Source organism: Macrobrachium rosenbergii, chromosome 4 (assembly GCF_040412425.1).
Source record: "Macrobrachium rosenbergii isolate ZJJX-2024 chromosome 4, ASM4041242v1, whole genome shotgun sequence".
NCBI lineage: Eukaryota > Metazoa > Arthropoda > Malacostraca > Decapoda > Palaemonidae > Macrobrachium > Macrobrachium rosenbergii.
This window is the reverse complement of record NC_089744.1, coordinates 23,997,501-24,020,000: the sequence shown is the minus strand read 5'-3', so window position 1 is coordinate 24,020,000 and position 22,500 is coordinate 23,997,501. Positions and strand designations below refer to the sequence as shown.

The 22,500-nt window shown below is 36.1% G+C and overlaps 3 protein-coding genes across 5 annotated transcripts in view; 2 read left to right on the top strand and 1 right to left on the bottom strand.

The window, feature by feature from the left end:
- Positions 1-22,500, top strand: part of LOC136831320 (carboxylesterase 4A-like) — a 194,406-nt gene that overhangs the window by 133,570 nt on the left and 38,336 nt on the right. For all 3 annotated transcript variants that reach the window (XM_067091542.1, XM_067091553.1, XM_067091561.1), the window contains exons 3-4: positions 15,276-16,296; positions 18,319-18,468. In XM_067091542.1, coding sequence (XP_066947643.1) covers positions 15,885-16,296; positions 18,319-18,468 — 562 coding nt within the window. In that variant the 5' untranslated portion in view covers positions 15,276-15,884. The remainder of the gene's footprint in view (positions 1-15,275; positions 16,297-18,318; positions 18,469-22,500) is intronic.
- Positions 4,870-5,631, top strand: LOC136837047 (uncharacterized). Its single transcript, XM_067101631.1, has one exon. It carries the CDS (start codon positions 4,870-4,872, stop codon positions 5,629-5,631), a length of 762 nt encoding a protein of 253 aa, XP_066957732.1.
- LOC136837040 (uncharacterized) lies at positions 5,943-6,494 on the bottom strand. Its single transcript, XM_067101620.1, has one exon. It carries the CDS (start codon positions 6,492-6,494, stop codon positions 5,943-5,945), a length of 552 nt encoding a protein of 183 aa, XP_066957721.1.

The window sequence follows — 22,500 nt, the reverse complement described above, 5'->3', positions numbered from 1 at the left end:
ATATATATATATATATATATATATATATATATATATATATATATATATATATATATATATATATATATATATAATACTCCCTAGAAGAAGTGTTATAGATCAATAACGAGTTGAATGTTTAACTCTGATTTCTTTTTTATTTTTATTTTCTGACCTCTTTCTTTTGTAGTTTAAAATAGAATTAAGTTCAATTCCAAATAATTCTTTTAATGCCAAATTGCAAACGAATTTAGCCGGAAAATATCGAATTAGGAGGTTACTCCAATTGAGAGAGAGAGAGAGAGAGAGAGAGAGAGAGAGAGAGAGAGAGAGACAGACAGACAGACAGACAGACAGACAGACAGACAGAGAGGTATACTTCTTGATGCTACCCTTCCGTCCGATATTATTTCCTAAATTTAACGAACTTCAGAAAGTTCTTAGACTAAGTCTCCTATTTTTCTTGAATTGACATTGTTACATAACCGTCTTTTATTGACATTATACGTTTGAAAATACTTCTAAATTCTACAGATTATTATTTAAAAATATTAATTCTCTAAGTATATGCGAATTATCATGAGTAATTTGCAATTATCTCAGTACAAAAATCCGACGGTTTACGTCATATCATTCACATTTTAACTTTTCCTGGAGGATAAGAATTAGACATTCATTTATCTGATTAAGTGGACTGTTTTATATAGTAATTAAGTATGAACAAGTTATTTCAGATGTTACTAAAATCTGTTTTCAATTTGATTATTTTCAAAATCCACTTTTGGTTTTATATAAAAGAAAACTTTTGTGCCGGTTTTGTCTGTCCGTCTGCACTTTTTCTGTCAGCCCTTAGATTTTAAAAACTACTGAGGCTAGAGGGCTGCAAATTAGTATGTTGATCATCCACCCTCCAATCATCAAACATACCAAATTGCAGCCTTCTAGCCCAAGTAGTTTTTATTTTATTTAAGGTTAAAGTTTGCAATAATCATACTTTTAGCAACGATATTGAACCGGCCACCTCCGGGCCTTGGCTAAAGTTTCACGGCCCGAGGCTCGTACAGCATTATACCGAGACCATCGAAAGATAAATCTATTTTCGGTGGCCTTGATTATGCGCTGTAGCGGCTGTACAGAAAACTCGATTGTTCCGAAGAAACATCGGCTCATTTTTCACTTGTTTATTTCGAGTGTCTTCGTGTTTTCTGAAGGATTTTGAATAAAATTCTTTTCTGTTGTGGTTTTAGCACTGAAATTAGGGTACAATTCCCTCGATTGAGAATTAGAATTAATAATAGATTTATGCTAAACAAAACAAACTGAATAATTGATAAGAGAGTTGTGTACATGTAGCGCAGTGGTTCTCAATAATTTTTTCAGTGATGGCACCCTAACTAATGTAAACATTACCGTGGCACCCTTCTTCACCATTCCACCATATCGCATGAATTAACTCCCTATTTAATGAATAAAACTATTATCCATACTCAAACCAAAATCAGCACACCGTACATGCAAAAATATACTGTACAAACAAAGAGCCTATCAGAAGAATTAGATAAACAATTAAAGTAGAAACACTGATAATAACTATATGAAGACTTCTGCAAACTTTTTTTTTTTTACAAATATCCATTGAGATGATCTACCCAAGACAAAATTCATGACAATCTTGCGGTACCCATGGGCACTGTCTGTGGCACCCTAGGATGCTACGGCACCCAGTTTGAGAATCGTATCGAATGAATAATTTAGACCTGGTGTACTGAATGGGTTAACATTCGCCATTCTTAAATAAATAAATAAATTACTTTCTTCGTGAAGACACCTGATAAGGTAACTAAATTCTTTAAAGGTTGCTTTTGTTAAAACTCATTCATTCCATCAGCTCTAAATAATTCATAACCTATTATTCAATTTGCTTTCTGTGGTTAAATTCTATAATTAATCCTCAGTCAAGGGAACTGTACCATACTTTCTGTGATAGACCACAACAGAATACATTTTAGTTTTGTGTAAAAGTAAACTATTGTGCCGGTTTTGTGTCCGTCCGCACATTGTTCTGTCCGCACTTTCTGTCCGCCTTCAGATCTCAAAAACTGCTGAGGCTACAGGGCTGCAAATTGGTATGATGATCATCCACCCTCCAATCATCAAACTTACCAAATTACAGCCCTCTCGCGTCAGTAGTTTTCATTTTATTTAAAGTTAAAGTCATCTATAATCGTGCGTCTGGGAGCGCTATAGGACATGCTACCACCGGGCCGTGGCTGAAAGTTTCAATCAGTGGAATTGTACGATAATTTCTGTAGTAAACCAAATAGAATATATTTATTTACTGAATGTTCATCAGAAAACTTAAACACACTGAATGAAGAGTATGAATTTTGAAGAGAAAACCAAACTGAAACTTTAAAAATAAAGCAAAACGCGAATCAAAACATTGTTGCCCTGAGCCTCAAACACTCACAACAACAAATTCAGCGACGGTGGAAAGAGAAAGAAAAGGAAAATAAGATTAGACAAAAAAAAATAACAAGAAAGCACAGGACAAAAGCACTCGTGCCTGGGGACCCAATTACTTCTGCTGCCAGACTCCGGCGACAAGAGATGCAGAAGAAAGCGCCGAAGGAGATAAAACCGGCCTTACGTAACTGCTTCTTCTTCTTCTTCTTCTTCTTCTTCTTCTTCTTCTTCTTCTTCTTCTTCTTCTTCTTCTTCTTCTTCTTCTTCTTCTTCTTCACCTCCTCCTTCTTCTTCTCCTTCCTCAACTCATCCTTCTTCTTCTTCCTCTTCTTCTTCTTCTTCTTCTTCTTCGCTTTCTTCATCTTCTTCTTCTTCTTCTCCTTCTTCTCCTTCACCTCCTCCTCCTTCTTATTCTTATTCTTCTTTTTCTTCTACTTCTTTATTTATGTCCTCTTCTTCTTCGTCTTCTTCTTCTTCTTCTTCTTCTTCTTCTTCTTCTTCTTCTTCTTCTTCTCCTATTTCCTCTTCTTCTTCGTTTTCCTCTTTTCCTTCTCCTTCTCCTTCTGCTTCTTTTTCATCTCCTTCTTCTTCTTCTCCTTCTCCTTCCTCATCTTCTTCTCCTCCTTCTTCTTCCTCCTCTTCTTCTCCTTGGACCGGCGTCGAACCTCAAATCTTGTTTGCAGAACTGTGGTGTCGTGCATTGTAAGAAAGTCGATGTCAGCTGTCAGGTTTCCTAGTTTTATCTTGGATATATATATATATATATATATATATATATATATATATATATATATATATATATATATATATATATATATATATATATATATATATATATATATATATTTATATACTTATATATTTTTTTTCTATAATGCTTAATGGATATCAGTAACTGTTGCTTTTGTTCTGCCCCGAAAAATATATGAAAATCTAAAGAGCATTTGGCTAATTGCATCATAAAAGGTTATTGATAGCTGATTCCATTTCACTGCGGCAATCAATTACGGCCGCCATGAAATGAGAGATCTCTGTACCCAGGTAATGTGATTCGCTGTAATTTATGAAATTAATATGTAGCTGAGTACTTCGCACTACGTTTTAATGATTGATGCTTTTGACTGCGACGGTGGATGTATGTTGAATTTAATTATTAGTGGAATTTATGCGGATATGTATATGTATATTATATATATGGATATATATATATATATATATATATATATATATATATATATATATATATATATATATATATATATATATATATATATATATATATATATATGTATATTATATATATATATATATATATATATATATGTATATATATATATATATATATATATATATATATATATATATATATATATATATATATATATATATATATATATATATATATATATATATATATATATATATATATATATTTATATATACAGTATATCTAATTTATATTATATATAATATATATATATATATATATATATATATATATATATATATATATATATATATATATATATATATATATATATATATATATATCTATATATGTGTGTGTGTTTTGTGGGTGTTTGTTTATACTATAGTTAGGCATAAACTAATTATTTTACAATGTAATACACAAATATCCCAAGCAAAAGTTTTGAAGAACAGATCTCTCTCTCTCTCTGTCTCTCTCTCTCACACACACACACACACACACACACACACACACACACACACACACACACACACAAGAGTTGGAACAACGTAAGATTTCGGGAGAAACGCTTCCGGAATCCGGCCGAGACAGAGAACAAATCCTCTCGATTGCTCGCCAGGAATAAGAGGTTCGTAAAACAAATCACGCGTCGCCTTTCCTTGCTTTCTCTTTCTCCAATATCCACAGATCACCGATGACCTGCTACCGTTCTTTCTTTAAATGATCCTTATAAATAGTCAAATGGTTTCCTTTCTCATAATTTCACTCTCTCTCTCTCTCTCTCTCTCTCTCTCTCTCTCTCTCTCTCTCTCTCTCTCTCTGTACAGAAAAAATTGAGGGATACTGATAAGAAATGTCTTCCTTATACTATTTATCCATTGCTATGAATTTAGGAAACGAAAAGGAAAATATAATAAAGAAAGTTGAACGAAGAGAGAGACAGGAAGAGAAAGGTACGTTGCTGAAAGGTAGTGAAAGTAGGAAGAAAGGGAGGTGATAAGAGGGAAGGGGGGAGGATCGGAGAGGAGAGAAAGGGAGGAGGGAAAGGGATGCTAACGATGGAAAAAGTAGAAAAGAAAGTTTCAAAGAGAGAAAGAAAAAGAAAAAGGTATGTTGCGCCAAAGTAGTGAAAGTAGGGGGAGGGGGATGGAAAGACCTGGAAGGAGGGGGGAGGGAGTAGGGAGGAGGAAGGCGGTACTGACAAAGGGAGGTCGATGAAGGTCGTAGGTAACTCCCACTCCGCTCTTACTCCAACCTCTACCTCCACTCCAACTCCCATCCCCACCCCCACACCCACTCCACTCCCACTCCCACTCCACTCGCCCTTCCACTCCAACTCCACTCCTACTCTCACCCTCACCTACACTCCTACTCCCCACCTCCACTCCCCCCCACTCCAAGTCCACCCCTACTCTCACCTCCCCGCCTACACTACTACTCCCCAACCTCCACCCCCACTCCTCCCCTCCCACCTCCGATCCCACTCCAACTCCTCCTACTCCCACCCCACTCCAACTCCCACCCACTCCCCACCCCACTCCCATCCTACTCCCACCAACACTCTCACTCCACTCCAACTCCATTCCTACCCCAACTGCCCATTCCCACTCCCACTTCCACTCCAACTCCCACTCCACTTTCATTCCACTTCTGCTTCCACTCCTACCCCACTCCACTCTCACTCCACTCCTACTTCCACTCCTACCCCACCCCACTCCACTCTCCTCCTCCTACTTCCTCCTACCCCACCCAACTCCACTCTCACTCTACTCCTACTTCCTCCTACCCCACCCCACCCACTCGCTCCTCCTACTTCCACTCCTACCCCCACCCCACTCCACTCTCACTCCACTCCTACTTCCACTCCTACCCCACCCTACTCCACTCTCATTCCACTCATACTTCCACTCCACCCAACTCCCATTCCCACTCCCCCTCCAGGTATCATCGGGTCACCCTTATATACTAGCACATGATACTTTTTGGGCGTGAAGGGGAATGAATGAAAAAATAAGACTCTCCTTGAGGACACTGGAATGGCGATTTTCTCAGGTGTACTCTCTCTCTCTCTCTCTCTCTCTCTCTCTCTCTCTCTCTCTCTCTCTCTCTCTCTCTCTCTCTCTCTCCCTGGGGACATTGTTTATTTGCTTAAGAATTCGTAGTGCTTCCATTTCTTCAGCAAATAAACAATGTACCCAGAGAGAGAGAGAGAGAGAGAGAGAGAGAGAGAGAGAGAGAGAGAGAGAGAGAGAGAGAGAGAGTACAGCTCCAGGAGATTATTATCTTTTCATTCACTCCCCTTCACGCCCAAGGAGTATCGTGCGCTAGTATATGAGGCTGACCCGATTCTACGTGGAGTGGGAGTGGGAGTGCGAGTGGGATGGGAGTGGAGTGGATCAAAGTGGAGTGAAAGGGGGATGGGAGTGGAATGGGTTGGAGTGGGAGTAGGAGTGGAGGTGGAAGTGAAGTGGAGTGGGAGTGGGAGTTGGAATGGAAATGGAGTGGGAGTGGAGTGGAATAGGAGTGGGAGTGGAGTGGAAAGGGAGTAGAAGTGGGATGAGAGTGGGAGTGGATTGGAGTGGGGGTAGGAGTGGAGTGTGATTGGAGTAAGAGTGGAAGTGGAGTGGAATGGTAGGGGGAGTGGAGTGGGATAGGAGTGGGGGTGGAGCGGATTGGAGTGGGAGTAGGATGGGAGTGGAAGTGGAGTGGATTTTAGTGGAGGTGGGGTGGGAGTGGAAGTGGGAGTAGGAGTGGGAGTGGAAGTGGAGTGGGATGGGAGTTGGATGAGGGTGGAAGTGGAGTGGGAGTTGCGGGTGGGGATACCAGCCCCCACTGTCATTTAGTAATGGAGTCTGCCATTGTGCTGGAAGGGGGAATGGAACTCTCACCCCGACCCAACATCAGCCTCATCTCTCGACCTGCGACCTTTTCATCGACCTCACTTTGTCACTACCTCACCCTTCCTCCGCCATCCTACTCCCTCTCACCCTTCCCCTCCCCTTCCACGTCTTCATTTCTCTCTCCCCTCCCCTACTTCCTTTCACTACCGTGAAGCAACATACAGTTCTCTTTCTTTCTCTACATGCAACTTTTTATTCCACTTTTTCAATTTGGATATATATATATATATATATATATATATATATATATATATATATATATATATATATATATATATAATGTATATACACTGTATAAAAGTATAGAAAGAAAGTCTGGATGTAGACTGCCAATAAAGTATAGAAATACAGTCTGGATGTGGACTGCCAACAAAGTATAGAAAAAAAGTCTGGATGTAGACTGCCAACAAAGTGTATAGAAATAAAGTCTGGCTGTAGACTCCCAATAAAGTATAGAAATAAAGTCTGGCTGTAGACTGCCAATAAAGTATAGAAATAAAGTCTGGATGTAGACTGCCAATAAAGTATATAGAAATAAAGTCTGGCTGTAGACTGCCAATAAAGTATAGAAATAAGGTCTGGCTGTAGACTGCCAATAAAGTATAGAAATAAAGTCTGGCTGTACACTGCCAATAAAATATAGACATAATGTCTGGCTGTAGACTGCCAATAAAAAAGGAAGGGTAGAGAGGTTATAGAGAAGAATTTTATGGGCAGTGTATGAAGAGTAAGCGCCCCTGAAGCCTGAAGAAAATGATGAAAAGTTAGTATGGGCGACAGAACGATACAAGAAACTTGAGGTGGTTCCTTCAGGTAGCTGGAGATGAGCTCCGTAGCTGATCAGTTTGTAGGGAGAAGGTGGAAGATAGCTGGCTATATTTTGGGAAAGACTTGTCAAAAGATGGTAGTCCTCAGTAGCTTCCTTCTTGTCAGAATAGCATAGTCCTCAGTGGCTTCCTTCTCGTATTTAGAGAAGGGTTTGATTTATTAGTTAAAATCTTCTAAACTTAGATATTTTGTTTGTATAGATAAGAGGGAGAAAGTGGAATATAGCTGACTATATTTTGGGAAAGACATCTTAAAACAGTATTGTTGCAGTATGCTCGTATTTTTTTTTTTTTTTTTTTGGAGCTTTCTTCAGTAATGACAAATGATTTTTAATTGGAAAGTATGTATGTATTATTATTATTATTATTATTATTATTATTATTATTATTATTATTATTATTATTATTATTATTATTATTATTATTATTCAGAAAATGAACCCTATTCATATGTAACAAACCAACAGAGCCCATTGACTTGTAACTCAAGAAATAATTGTTAGTTGGAAAGTATACATTTTATATTATTATTATTATTATTATTATTATTATTATTATTATTATTATTATTATTATTATTATTATTATTATTATTCAGAAAATGAACCCTATACATATGTAACAAACCAACAGAGCCCATTGACTTGTAACTCAAGAAATAATTGTTAGTTGGAAAGTATACATTTTATATTATCATTATTATTATTATTATTATTATTATTATTATTATCATTATTATTATTATTATTATTATTATTATTATTATTATTATTATTCAGAAAATGAACCCTATTCATATGTAACAAACCAACAGAGCCCATTGACTTGTAACTCAAGAAATAATTGTTAGTTGGAAAGTATACATTTTATATTGTTATTATTATTATTATTATTATTATTATTATTATTATTATTATTATTATTATTATTATTATTATTATTATTATTATTAGGGACAGTTCACTTGAAATTCAAGCTTCCAAAGAATACTGGTGTTCATTTGAAAGAAGTAACAGAAGGTAATAGGAAATAAAGAAAGAAGAGATCAGTTATTAGAAAAAAAATATAAATAAACAAATTCATAAATGAATAGATAAAAACGTAAGTAAATAATTGAAACACATGGAGAATTGCATAAATACACTTAGTAGTTGTCTTGTTAGGCTCGTGTTTGTAAGAGAAATGCAGCTGGCATTAAATTCGAATACTTTTTAAATTTTTCTTCTCAGAAGAGGTCAGTGGAACGAGCAGCTGCATATTATGGGAACCGAAGGTGAATTAAATAAATTTAAAGTTAAGAGAAAGAGGAAAATTTAAAGTCCCAACTTCTAAATAAGAATTGAAATATTATTTTGGGGGGTCAGTAAATTCACAAGATATGAGAATTGAATTTTTTTTTTAACTCTGTAGAGAAAATGTAAACTACATTTTGCATAAACCTTTCTTTGTTTTAAAACATTTTGTCAGGACGGCTGACAAAATATGATAAATTTTCATAAACGCAGATTGAAATCAATAAATGGTATCAACCCCATTAGCAATGAATGAACCAATGATGTTGCATTTCTAGTAGAGTACATTTTTTCATTCACAACGCTCTGAACATTTAGTAGACATGTAACTGTAATAGCCACAATGCCCTCTTAACTTCTCGAATTCTTCGCGCTCTTTTGAATACGCTTCTCACTACGAAGCCTTAAGATCCAAGCGCGAGAAATATGAAGAAATTATGGGCGAACGTTCTTATTGCTCATTTCTACAAAGGACAAATATTTCTCCTTTGAAAAAAATTCCCGGCTGAGTTGAATGGCTCTTTTTTTGAGAAGCAATACTTAACCACCTCCATTACCAAGCCACACAAAGCGTAAAAGGCCTGCTTGGGACCCAACCCCATGCAGATAAGAGGGAGAGTTTCGGGTCACAAAAGTTTTCGTGCATGAAATGAAACGGGATGGGGAGAGGTTAGTAGCGGGCTGAAAATGCTGGTCGCTTTTGGGGGAAAACAAAAACTGTGAGATTTTCTGAGCGGATCTAATTAGGTAGTGGATCTTGCACGAAATCTGTGCCAGTCCGGAAATTAGAATCTCTTAAGAGAGGGGGAAGATCTTTTGCTGGAAATCTGTTGTCTTCCAGCATTTAAGTCACGAGAATCTTTACTCTGTACAACTGGGGCTTAGTTTTCTGTAAAAGAAAACTATCGTGCCAGCTTTGTCTGTCCGTCCTCACTTTTTCTGTCGGCCCTCAGATCTTAAAAACTACTGAGGTTAGAAGGCTACAAATTGGTATGTTGATCATCCACCCTCCATTCATCAAACATACCAAATTGCAGCCCTCTAGCCTCAGTGGTTTTTTTTCTTATTCAAGGTTAAAGTAAGCCATAATCGTACTTCTGGCAACGCTATAGGTTAGGCCACCACCGGGCGGTGACTAAAGTTTCATAGGCCACGGCTCATACAGCATTATATCGAGACCACCGAAAGATAGATCTGTTTTTGGTAGCCTTGATTATACGTTGTACAGAAACTTGATTGTTCGGCGCATTTTTTATTTGTTTGGTACCCTGAAGGTATAACAGTTTTAAATGTGCCCGATTGAGTACATTCACCATTCAAGAACTGATACGCCTTAGTGGGTTAGTTCCACCAGTGCACCTCATGCGGCGCACTGTAAGCATTACTTAAGGTTCTTTGCAGCGTCCCTTTGGCCCCTATTTGCAACCCCCTCTCATTCCTTTTACTGCACCTCCGTTCAAATTCCGTTCTTTCCACCATCTACTAACAATTATATCATAGTGCAGCTGCCAGGTTTTCCTCCCGTTACACCTGTCAAACCTTCTACTCTCAATTTCCGTTGCAGCGCTGAATGACAGCATATGTCCCAGCGCTTGGCTTTTGGCCTATATTTTATATGTCATTTCTCTGAACTGATATTAAAAAGAAGTGTTTGTTACAAATAGCGTATTAAGACATACATTTATAACATTTATAAATCAATACCAAAAATGATTGTGTTTATACAAGTAGTTTGATCATACAACAACTAAAAGTTATGCAAATCACGTGTGGAAGATATTGGAAAACAATGGATTTTTCCCTGTAATATTATATAATTATCAGAATATTTTATTTCGACCTTTATTGCGTACATTCACCATTCATGAATCGATATAAAAACTGAATGAAGTCGTTTGATCAGACATAAAGATATGCAAATCACATGAGAAACATATTGTAAAACAAAAAAGATTTTTCCATGGAACATTACAGAATTATCAAAATGTATAATTTTAATATTTACTGTGCAATTTTCTCAAACAAAAATACGAATAAAAATGACTCAAATCTATACGTTCCTATAAACAATGTATAAGATTCTCAAACAAAAATACAAATAAAATTCATGCAATTTTATAAATGCTGTGGGACAGCCTCCCTCAAGATGTGCAACTGGAACCCCAAAAGTTCAAGCGACGATGTAATACATTACTAACATAAAGCAGCTCTCCTTGTAATTTATAATTTACTTGCATTTTTATCTATTTATTTATTAATTTGGTAATCTGGTTTTCTTTTTTCTAATAACTGACCTCTCTTTCTGCATTTCCCATTACCTTCTGTTATTTCTTTCAAATGAGAACCATTTTCTTAGGAAGCTTGAATTTCAAGTCAGTGGTCCTGTAGTGGGCTTGTTCCAGATGAATAGGGTTCATTGTCTGAATAATAATAATAATAATAATAATAATAATAATAATAATAATAATAATAATAATAATAATAATAATAATAATAATAATGTATATATTCCAAAAAAAAAATTATTTCTTGAATTCCAAGTAAATGGTCCCTGTGGTGGACTTGTTCCAGATGAATTAGGTTCATCTTTTGAATAATAATAATAATAATAATAATAATAATAATAATAATAATAATAATAATAATAATAATAATAATAATAATAATAATAATACATATTTCCCAACTGACAATTATTTCTTGAATTCCAAGTCTATGGTCCCTGTGGAAGGCTTGTTCCATATGAACAGGGTTCATCTTCTGAATAATAATAATAATAATAATAATAATAATAATAATAATAATAATAATAATAATAATAATAATAATAATGCATATTTTCCAACTAACAATTATTTCTTGAATTCCAAGTGGTGGGCTTGTTCCATATGAATAGGTTCATCCTCTGAATAATAATAATAATAATAATAATAATAATAATAATAATAATAATAATAATAATAATAATAATAATAATAATAATAATAATAATAATAATAATAATAATAAGTAAAAATACAACACAGACAATGGCAAAACAGATGTGACAGCGCAGGCCATAAAGATCTCCCGAAAACCCGAAGCTTTCAGGCTAAAGAGAAAGTACTTTAGCCGAGAACAAAAGAGAGACCCTCTGGGAGAAAATATTCATTAAAGACGAAATATATTTGACAGACGCATAACGTTAGTTACCAGTTCTCCTTCAAAAGCACCGAGGAAGAAAAAAAAAAATTTATGAAGGCCAAAATTTCAGAGACCACACACATATATATATATATATATATATATATATATATATATATATATATATATATATATATATATATATATATATATATATATATATATATACATATATATATATATATATATACATATATATATACATACATATATATATATATATATATATATATATATATATATATATATATATATATATATATATATATATATATACCTTTTATATCCGTGGCTGTGTTGTGAGTGTACATCGCCTTGCTTGGTTTTTGGCGAGACTTTTCGTTATTCTGGGTCTTCGCGTGCTCCCAGTCCGTTGTTCTTCGCTCCTATTTTGTTTTCCCACTTTTTTTTTATCTTCTGTCGCTCTTTGAATTTTTCTTTCTTTATTTTTATGGGAGTTCCATAAATTTTCATTTTCATTTTCCGGCATTGTCTGGTTATTACACGGGAACGTCATATTTTGTATTTTGAAGCGGTCAAGGTATTTTACGAGTCTCTCTCTCTCTCTCTCTCTCTCTCTCTCTCTCTCTCTCTCTCTCTCTCTCTCTCTCTCTCTCTTACCTTCCGCTTGTGTCTATCCGGTCTTCTATTAGGGAATGATTTGATGCCCTATTCTTTTCTGTACCTTGGAGAGAGAGAGAGAGAGAGAGAGAGAGAGAGAGAGAGAGAGAGAGAGAGAGAGAGAGAGAGACTGAATATCAGCATGTATTTTTTATTTGTTAATTGAATGACTAAGGTGTAAATCTGTATACATTTCTGGGGATTAATACTCTCCTTATGTTTGAAAATATCATATTCATGTATGTATTAATGTATGTATGCATGTGCGTATGTATGGAAATATTCTAGGAAGTAGAAACACAAATATATGCATAAATTGGACTCCGTATACATACATTTTTCCTTTGTAGGTTTTCCTTGCAGAAAACAATACTGCCCTGAAATGGAAAACTGCAGTATCTGCAAAATTTTCGAAATTGAGATATGCCACCCATTGGGCTCGTGAAACACTAATACGCAAGTTACTGCAATTTCAGAATGATTCTTCAGTGCTTTATCTAGGGGGTTCCATATGCAGTATCTGCAAAATCAGTAGCAAGGCAAGGGAAAACTGCAGTATCTACCATTGTTCTCAGTTTTGTATTTTTGCAGATACTGCACTCTTCCATTTTGGGGCAGAATAGAGATTCGTAATTCAGTATTTGATCATTTCTCACTAAATTAGAACTTCCTTACAACCATAACGTTTTATTTCCCCTTACCGAAATGCCTCTTTTCCCTACAATCTTCCAACATTATTCCAGTATTCCAACATTTCCGAGAATTCCTCTGTGTTATCATCCCATTCCTAATCGCTATCATTAAATAAATAAGTGTCTGATACGAGAAAGTCAGATATTTCAACATTTTATTTTAATAATAAAAACGCATTGACTTCCAAAATGAATAATGTATACCTTAAGACGACCGCCCTCAGAAAATGCACGAATAGGAAAATGGTTTCAGAGAGCTATTTAAATATTCCTTCTCTCTCTCTCTCTCTCTCTCTCTCTCTCTCTCTCTCTCTCTCTCTCTCTCTCTCTCTCTCTCGCCTGTAATTAGCAGAGGGGAGGAATTGCAAAATGGGACATGGCTCCCATAAGACGAAAGGAAGAGAGAGAGAGAGAGAGAAGAGAGAGAGAGAGAGAGAGAGAGAGAGAGAGAGAGAGAGAGAGAGATAATCTCGACTTCTTGGGAAGAAAACGGTCCTTGTTAACTATTCATTAGCTCGAATTTGTCACAAATTCGAGCTAATGAAAAGTCTCAAGGAATCGGTAGAAAAAGGGTACCAGAGGGATGTTGTGTTTATTCAATCGATTGCAGAGCACTCGCATAAAATAAACATGGTATTCAAATGCATGTTTGTGGGATAATAAAAGGGGTTGGGGATGAAACAAGGGTCGGGTGGTATTGGCTAATGATACGAGATAAGTAGAGTTTACGAGTGAATGTTAAAGATGATAGTTTGACATTAATATTGAATACTATAAGTGGTGAAAGAAATAACTTTGGATTTGGTTCACTGTTTCAAGACTCATACTATTACCGTGAGTATTTTTTAATAATATAAGTATTTGTATCCAAAATAAAAGGGAAAATACATATAAGTACGAGTATTATTGTAGAATTAGCAGACCTGGAAGTGACTCTGCTATCTAGGAAAGTAGGAATAAATGTAATTAGCGAGAGCAAAATATTATAAAAGGATAATATCATCACAGTGGAGTTAAAACGTAATGGTCTGAAATGCTTATGAAGTCTAGATGCAATAATGGATTCTGTGAACAGCTTTTATTACGAAAGTGATTAGTAGTTCTGGAATTTCAGTTAATTAAAACAAAGCATAAAGAGAGAGATGAAGGCTTTCGTGATAAATTCATGTTTTTTTTGACAAAAGTATCTCGTCATTCATATTTCAATTATATGTCTATTGTATTCATAAAAGGAATAATCCTTAACAGAGAGATATTATTTTCACAGAAGACCAGATTCTTTCCCTGAACTAAACTGAACATTTCTGTTTCTTTCCTTAGAACTAAACTGATTATTTCTGTTTCTTTCCCAGAACTAAACCATATATTTCTCCCAGAACTAAAGTGAACATTGCTGTTTCTTTCCCAGAAGTAACTGAACATTTCTGTTTCTTACCCAGACCTAAACTGAACATTTCTGTTAATTTTCCAGAACTAAACTGAATATTTCTGTTACTTCCCTAGAACTAAACTGAACATTTCTGTTTCTTTCTCAGAACTAAACTGAACATATCTGTTTCTTTCCCAGAACTAAACTGAACATTTCTGTTTCTTTCCCAGAACTAAACTGAACATTTCTGTTACTTTCCCTAGAACTCAACTGAACATTTCTGTTTCTTTCCCTAGAACTTAACTGGACATTTCTGTTTCTTTCCCATAACGAAGCTGAACATTTCTGTTAATTTCTCAGAACTAAACTGAACACTTCTGTTAATTTCCCAGAACTAATCAAATATTTCTTTTTCTTTCCTTAGAACTAATCAAATATTTCTTTTTCTTTCCTTAGAACTAAACTGAACATTTCTGTTAATTTCCCAGAACTAAACTGAACATTTCTGTTTCTTTCCCTAGAACTTAACTGGACATTTCTGTTTCTTTCCCATAACTAAACTGAACATTTCTGTTTCTTTCCCATAACTAAACTGAACATTTCTCTTTCCCAGAAGTAAAATGAACATTTCTGTTAATTTCTCAGAACTATACTGAACACTTCTGTTCCTTTCCCTAGAATTAAACTGCACATTTCTGTTAATTTCCCAGAACTAAACTGAACCTTTCTGTTTCAGGCCGAGGCGACAAAAACCTAAGCAAGACAAAAAGGACCCACCAACAACTTGCTCTTAACAGAAAGTTTGCGGAGGGAGGAAGACAAGATTCCAAACCATCAAGGCCCAAGACGTGCTTAGGAATTCATCTCGGCGAGAGTAGAGAGTGAGTGAGTGGGCAAGAAGCCAACAACAACATTCCCACTCCTTCCTTTCTTTTCTTCCCCTTTCCTTTTACTGCCTCTCTAGCTTGACTTCACCTTCGACTCTATTTTTCATCCTTTTTTTCATTTCTCGTCCGACTTTTGGCAATGGTCGAAGCCCCGAATCTTCTTCTTCTTCTTCTTCTTTTCCTTCCGGCAAGCATCCCTCGCTGAAGGGGTGATGGTGCTCATCCCATGTAGCCGGAAGCCCCGAGGTGACCTGGGGGATGCCAGCGCCCCTCTGAGGGCCTCTCTCGACCACGTTCCTCCTCCCATCCATCTGAGAAGCAGCCGCCGCGCCTGTAGAGGGTAAGAGAGACTCGAAACCAGACCACCGATTACCCCCTGCCGCCCTCTGCATTCCAATGAGTGGGAGAAGGTGAGGGCGGGCGGGAGGTGGAGAAGCCAAGGGCGTCGTGATGTTGGTATGATCCCGAGGGCGTGGGCGTGGCTGGTGGTGTTGGCCACTGCGTGGCAGATTGGCCCCCCACAAGCCACAGCTGCCGCCAAGACTCGAATCATCACCACCAAGTACGGCCAAGTCCAGGGACTCATCCGGCACCTCGGCCACCTCGTGGGAGACGTCGAAGTGTTCATGGGCGTCCCTTACGCCAGCCCGCCCATCGAGGAGGGGCGCTTCACCCCGACGAACACCCCTACGCCCTGGGACAGCGTCCTAGACACCACGACGCCGCCTCCCGTGTGTCCTCAACTCCTGCCGGATCCCGACGAAGGGCAGATGCCCAGGGAACGGGCGCAGTTCATCAGGCAGGTCCAACCGGCGCTGGCTAATCAAAGCGAGGACTGCCTGACTGTCAACATCTATGCCCCTATCATGGGTGAGTCTCTTCTTTTCTGAATGTTTTCTTGTCGTGTATCTAGATATTTTCTTTCTTCTGTCAATATTTTCATATCATCATGTATAATATTCATCATTAACCAGTCAGTTAATGCTTTTGAGAAGTTAAATTCATATGTAATTATGGATATTTTCTTTTTTCTTTCAGTATTTTCTTATCATCATATGATAATCATCATTAATCAATTAGTGATTTTAACTGTTAAAACTTCTGAGAAGCTAAAATAACATATTATTATAGATATTTTCTTTCTTCTTTCAATATTTTCTTTCGTCTTTCAATATTTCCTTATCATCTTATAATATTCATTATTAATCAGTCATTGATTTTAACTGTTAATACTTTTGAGAAGTTAAATTAACATTATTATAGATATTTTCTTTCTTCTTTCAGTATTTTTTTATCATCATATAATATTCATCATTAATCAGTCAGTGGTTTGAACTGTTAATGCTTTTGAGAAGTTAATGAGTAAGTGAATTATGAACACAAGCACAAGATAACGGAAAAAATGTTTTTAGATATTTTCTTTCTTGTTTCAATACTTTCTTGTCATCAAATAATATTTATCATTAATCAATCAGTAATTTTAACTGTTAATGATTTTGAGAAGTTAATGAATAAATGATTTACGAGGAGAAAGCAAAAGAGAAAGGAAAAAATGTAGCTAGATATTTTTTATATTAATTTGTAAATTACTTCTGTCACTTTAGATAAAGAGAAAACTCTCTCTCTCTCTCTCTCTCTCTCTCTCTCTCTCTCTCTCTCTCTCTCTCTCTCTCTCTCTCTCTCTCTCTCGTACAAATCCAGTCAAGTAAATATAACATAATTGCAGTATCAATACTAGCAAATAATCTCTCTCTCTCTCTCTCTCTCTCTCTCTCTCTCTCTCTCTCTCTCTCTCTCTCTCTCTCATCTGTGGAAATCCAGTCAGTGCATTTAACATTACTGTATAATCACCCTATCAGTACGAGCAAATATTCTCTCTCTCTCTCTCTCTCTCTCTCTCTCTCTCTCTCTCTCTCTCTCTCTCTCTCTCTCTCTCTCTCTCTCATCTGTGGAAATCCAGTCAGTGCATTTAACATTACTGTATAATCACCCTATCAGTACAGCAAATATTCTCTCTCTCTCTCTCTCTCTCTCTCTCTCTCTCTCTCTCTCTCTCTCTCTCTCTCTCTCTCTCTCTCTCTCTCTCATAAAAATCCAGTCAAGTAAATATACCATAATAATCACATTATCAATACGATCAAAGACTCTCTCTCTCTCTCTCTCTCTCTCTCTCTCTCTCTCTCTCTCTCTCTCTCTCTCTCTCTATCTCTCTCTCTCATAAAAATCCGGTCAACTAAATATACCATAATAATCACATTGTCAATACGATCAAAGACTCTCTCTCTCTCTCTCTCTCTCTCTCTCTCTCTCTCTCTCTCTCTCTCTCTCTCTCTCTTTTTTGTTATAGAACGATCAAGTGACTAAACCATCTCTCTCTCTCTCTCTCTCTCTCTCTCTCTCTCTCTCTCTCTCTCTCTCTCTCGTACAAATCCAGTCCAGTATATATAACATGATAATTGCAGTATCAATACCAACAAATACTCTCTCTCTCTCTCTCTCTCTCTCTCTCTCTCTCTCTCTCTCTCTCTCTCTCTCTCTCTCTCTCTCTCTCTCTCATCTGTGGAAATCCAGTCAGTGCATTTAACATTACGGTATAATCACCCTATCAATACGAGCAAATATTCTCTCTCTCTCTCTCTCTCTCTCTCTCTCTCTCTCTCTCTCTCTCTCTCTCTCTCTCTCTCTCTCTCTCATAAAAATCCAGTCAACTAAATATACCATAATAATCACATTGTCAATACGATCAAAGAGTCTCTCTCTCTCTCTCTCTCTCTCTCTCTCTCTCTCTCTCTCTCTCTCTCTCTCTCTCTCTCTCTCTCTCTCCGTTATAGAACGATCAAATGACTAAATCATCTCTTCGTACCCCCCCCGCCCCCACCTCCCCACCCACAGTCATTCCAGGATCAGAGGTGTATCCAGTATTAGTGTACCTGCACGGAGAAGCATTTAGCTGGGGAGCCGGTTCGCTCTACGACGGATCCGTCTTAGCCGCTTACGGGCGAGTAGTCGTTGTCACCGTGAATTACCGACTGGGTCCGCTGGGTAAGTAGAGAGAGAAAGAGAGAGAGAGAGAGAGAGAGCTGATATTGGCGAATGATTTGGGGTAGGATTAGCTCGGCGACTGGCTGCGATATACTGTAATTCGCTGTGCATGATCGTGAAGGTTGGAATTTGTGTCGCTCTGTGTTGTCTGTTAACGACTGAGTGATTGACAGTTACGTACGTACACACACACACACACACACACACACACACACACATATATATATATATATATATATATATATATATATATATATATATATATATATATATACACACACACACAGAAATAATCAACATACAATCACGTGTGGGACAGAAATAAATTTCTGACTCACATCAGGATCAGAACAAGGTCTTTCAGTTGAAAGCCAGGACTGCTGCCAACTAGGCCACACAAGTTAAAACCATAGGTACAGTGGTACTTTGGTTCCAACTACTTTCATGACTTGTGTGGCTTGCTTGGCAGCTGTCTTGCCTTTCAATTGAAAGACCTGGGTTCTATCCTCATGTGATTCAGAGATTTATGTATACTGTATATATATATATATATATATATATATATATATATATATATATATATATATATACATATATGTGTGTGTGTGTGTGTGTGTGTGTGTGTGTGTGTGTGTTTTGTTTGTTTGTTTATGCATGTGACATTCATCCATAATGAACCATTTCTAAAAATATATCTTAGATTCATGCAAAATCAATTTAGCAGCCAAAGTAAATTTCCACCTTCCCTTATATTTCAAGAATGAATTCTCTTCATGAGAAGAAAAAGATCTTGCAATGGCATCTTACCCATAAAACATCTACCCTACGTACATATATATTCATCTATTCATTCCTTTCTCACAAATACCACTAATACCTACTTATCATTTCCTCTTACCACTTCTGAATTAAATTAAACCCTTTCACAAACCTCAAAAAAATAATATCCTCATTTATCTCTCCGTTCGTGGCAATTTTTGAACCTGAATGACATTCACTCTCCCTCCTTTAATATCTCCTTTTTTCTCTCTTACTGCTTATTCATTTGCCTTATCATCTCCCAGCCCTCTTTTCATTAGTGTTTGAACAGCCACTTTTGAAATGTTTGCGGACGTTTCGTCTCCTCGGCTGAGTCTGGTATTTTGATATTAGTCCTCTTTGATGTTGAGTTTCTTGTTTATAATTCTGGTTTATCTCCCAAAAACTCTCGCTTTCCTTACCTTTCATTTCATTGACTTTTTAATCCCATTTTACCATTATTAGTGGTTTCATAGTATTGTCAATCGCTTCAATAACTTTCTTTTGAATTTTAGTTTTCTGTGAAATAAAACTATTGTGCCAGCTTTGTCTGTCAGTCCGCACTTTTTTTCTGTCCGCACTCTTTTCTGTCCGCCCTCAGATCTTGAAAACTACTGAGGCTAGAGGGGTGCAAATTGGTATGTTGATCATCCACTCTCCAATCATCAAATATACCAAATTGCAGCCCTCTAGTCTCAGTGGTTTTTAAAATTTCATTTAAGGTTAAAGTTAGGCATAATCGTGCGTCTGGCAACGATATACGATATAGATCAATTTTCAGTGGCCTTGATTATACGCTGTACAGAAAACTCTATTGTGCTGAAGAAACTTCGGCGCATTATTTATTTGTTTAATCTTACGCTATTTTTTTTTGGGGGGGGGGCGGCTGGAAAGCACCAGCCATTGCATAGATTATTTATAGATTTTCCGTTTCATACAAACTTCTGCTGTCTCATTCGTGACTTTGAAAAGTTCTATAATCATTTCATAAATCTTAATCTTAAACACATTTCAGTATTTTTTCTAGCATTAGGCTTCATCAATTCACTTAGTCTCCAGCTACAAATTTTATATAAGAAACCCCTTCACCTTCAGTATATAAAGTATATTCTTATAACATATCCTCCACGTCATAATTAAACAATCAAAATATCTTTATCTGTTTCATTACTTACTTATGCTTGAGTCATTATGAAAGTTGTTTCGTAATTATTTATTTCTCAGACTCTCCTCTGGGAAAAAGTTCACCCTTGACCAAACATAGCTTCAGTATCCTTTAGTATTACCATTCTGTGGTGGCGCAGTGGTAAAGTTCTCTCCTACCATTCGAGAGGACGAGGATTCAAATCCCGCTGCCCAATGGTGGCTTGGGGATGGCGCCATTGCATAAGCCCGGTTGCCTGCCAACCTAGCGGTCTGAAAACTTTAACTAACTTATTGTACTGTACTCTTCATTCTGACTTCCAACTTATATTTAAGAACAGTTATTTCGTGTATTCTATTCCTTAGAAAAATTGTTTGTCAATCAGATATAATCTGCACACATCTTCAGTTACCAAACTAAACTGTAATCAGAACTTTTAGAACTAATCTAGAGAATATATTAATGATAAAAACACTGGTATCATTCGTATGTTCACGCCTATTTTCTTATCACTTTTAAAACAAACTTTTGGATTTATATTAATCACAAAGTACCTATTTTCTTATTCCATTTACCCAGAAATCCTTTAAAATGATGATCCTATTACATGCCTTTTCAGCCGCCAAATTAAAACTGTCGTCAAAATTGTTCTGCAATACGCTTTTAATCTCATGTACTTCATTATGGCCTTCGTTATATCTGCATCAGTTACTTTTAAAACAAAATTTCGGAACTATATGTATGTCAGAGACACAAGAATCATTTAAAATAATAATACTACTATATTCTTTATCAGGCGCCAAATTAAAACTCTCGGCAAAATTGTTCTGCAATATACTTTTAATCTCACTAACATAATTCTCCTATAACATTCCTTGTACTTCTTAATTTCGTACGTTATATCTACATCAGTAAGTTTCAGAACAAATTCCGGACTGATTTTAATCACAGAAACACAAGAATCACACAAGGTTAACTATTCCTTATCATCTTTGTCCAGAAATATTTTGAAATCATTATACTATTGGCAACACATCATGGCACCACCTTCAGACAATACGAGTATCTTTTCTTTCAAGTCTCATCGGGTCAGTAACTTCTGCACGTGAAGTCTTTTCCTTTTCTCTCTCTCTCTCTCTCTCTCTCTCTCACACACACTCTCTCTCTCTCTCTCTCTCTCTCTCTCTCTCTCTCTCTCTCTCTCTCTCTCTCTCTCTGCATATTCTACTCTAACAATTCAGTCACCATGCCTAGCCTACATTACACATTTCTGCCTTTCCTAATTACTCCAGAGAATTTAATCATTTACTCTACCCACCGGGCTACTATTTTCCTCCATTCTCTCCTTGTGATCAGACCATCTCAAAATGCTGGAATCTGTCTTTTACCTTATGCAAAACTTTTAGTCGTCGACATATCTCTTCGTTTAATATGAATGCATATACTTCACGTATATATATGTATACATATAATTATATACATATGTACTTAAATACACATACACAAACATACATACACACACACACACACACACACACACACACACACATATATATATATATATATATATATATATATATATATATATATATATATATATATATATATATATATATATATATATATATATATATGTATGTGTATATTGTATATATATTAACATAAATATGTATATATAATTAAATACATATGTGCACACACATACACACACACACACACACACACACACACACACACACACACACACACACATATATATATATATATATATATATATATATATATATATATATATATATATATAAGCGAATCCCACAGGAAAAAGACAGGCAGAAGTTCAGTAGTACGATGCGCTTTCACGTTTATTGACGCATCGTCGGGGCACAAATGAGACACAAATATGAAGAAGGTTACAAAGTAAATAAATAGAACAAGAAATACCAGATGGTCAATTGTCAAAGGGTAATAAACATATGAGAGATTTAGATCATCCTATTAACTGGAGTAAAGCAAGACCTTTAGTCCCATGCAATGACACAGTTAAAAGGAATATCATCGAATCTTGTTTTATTAAGTCAAATAATGAAAGT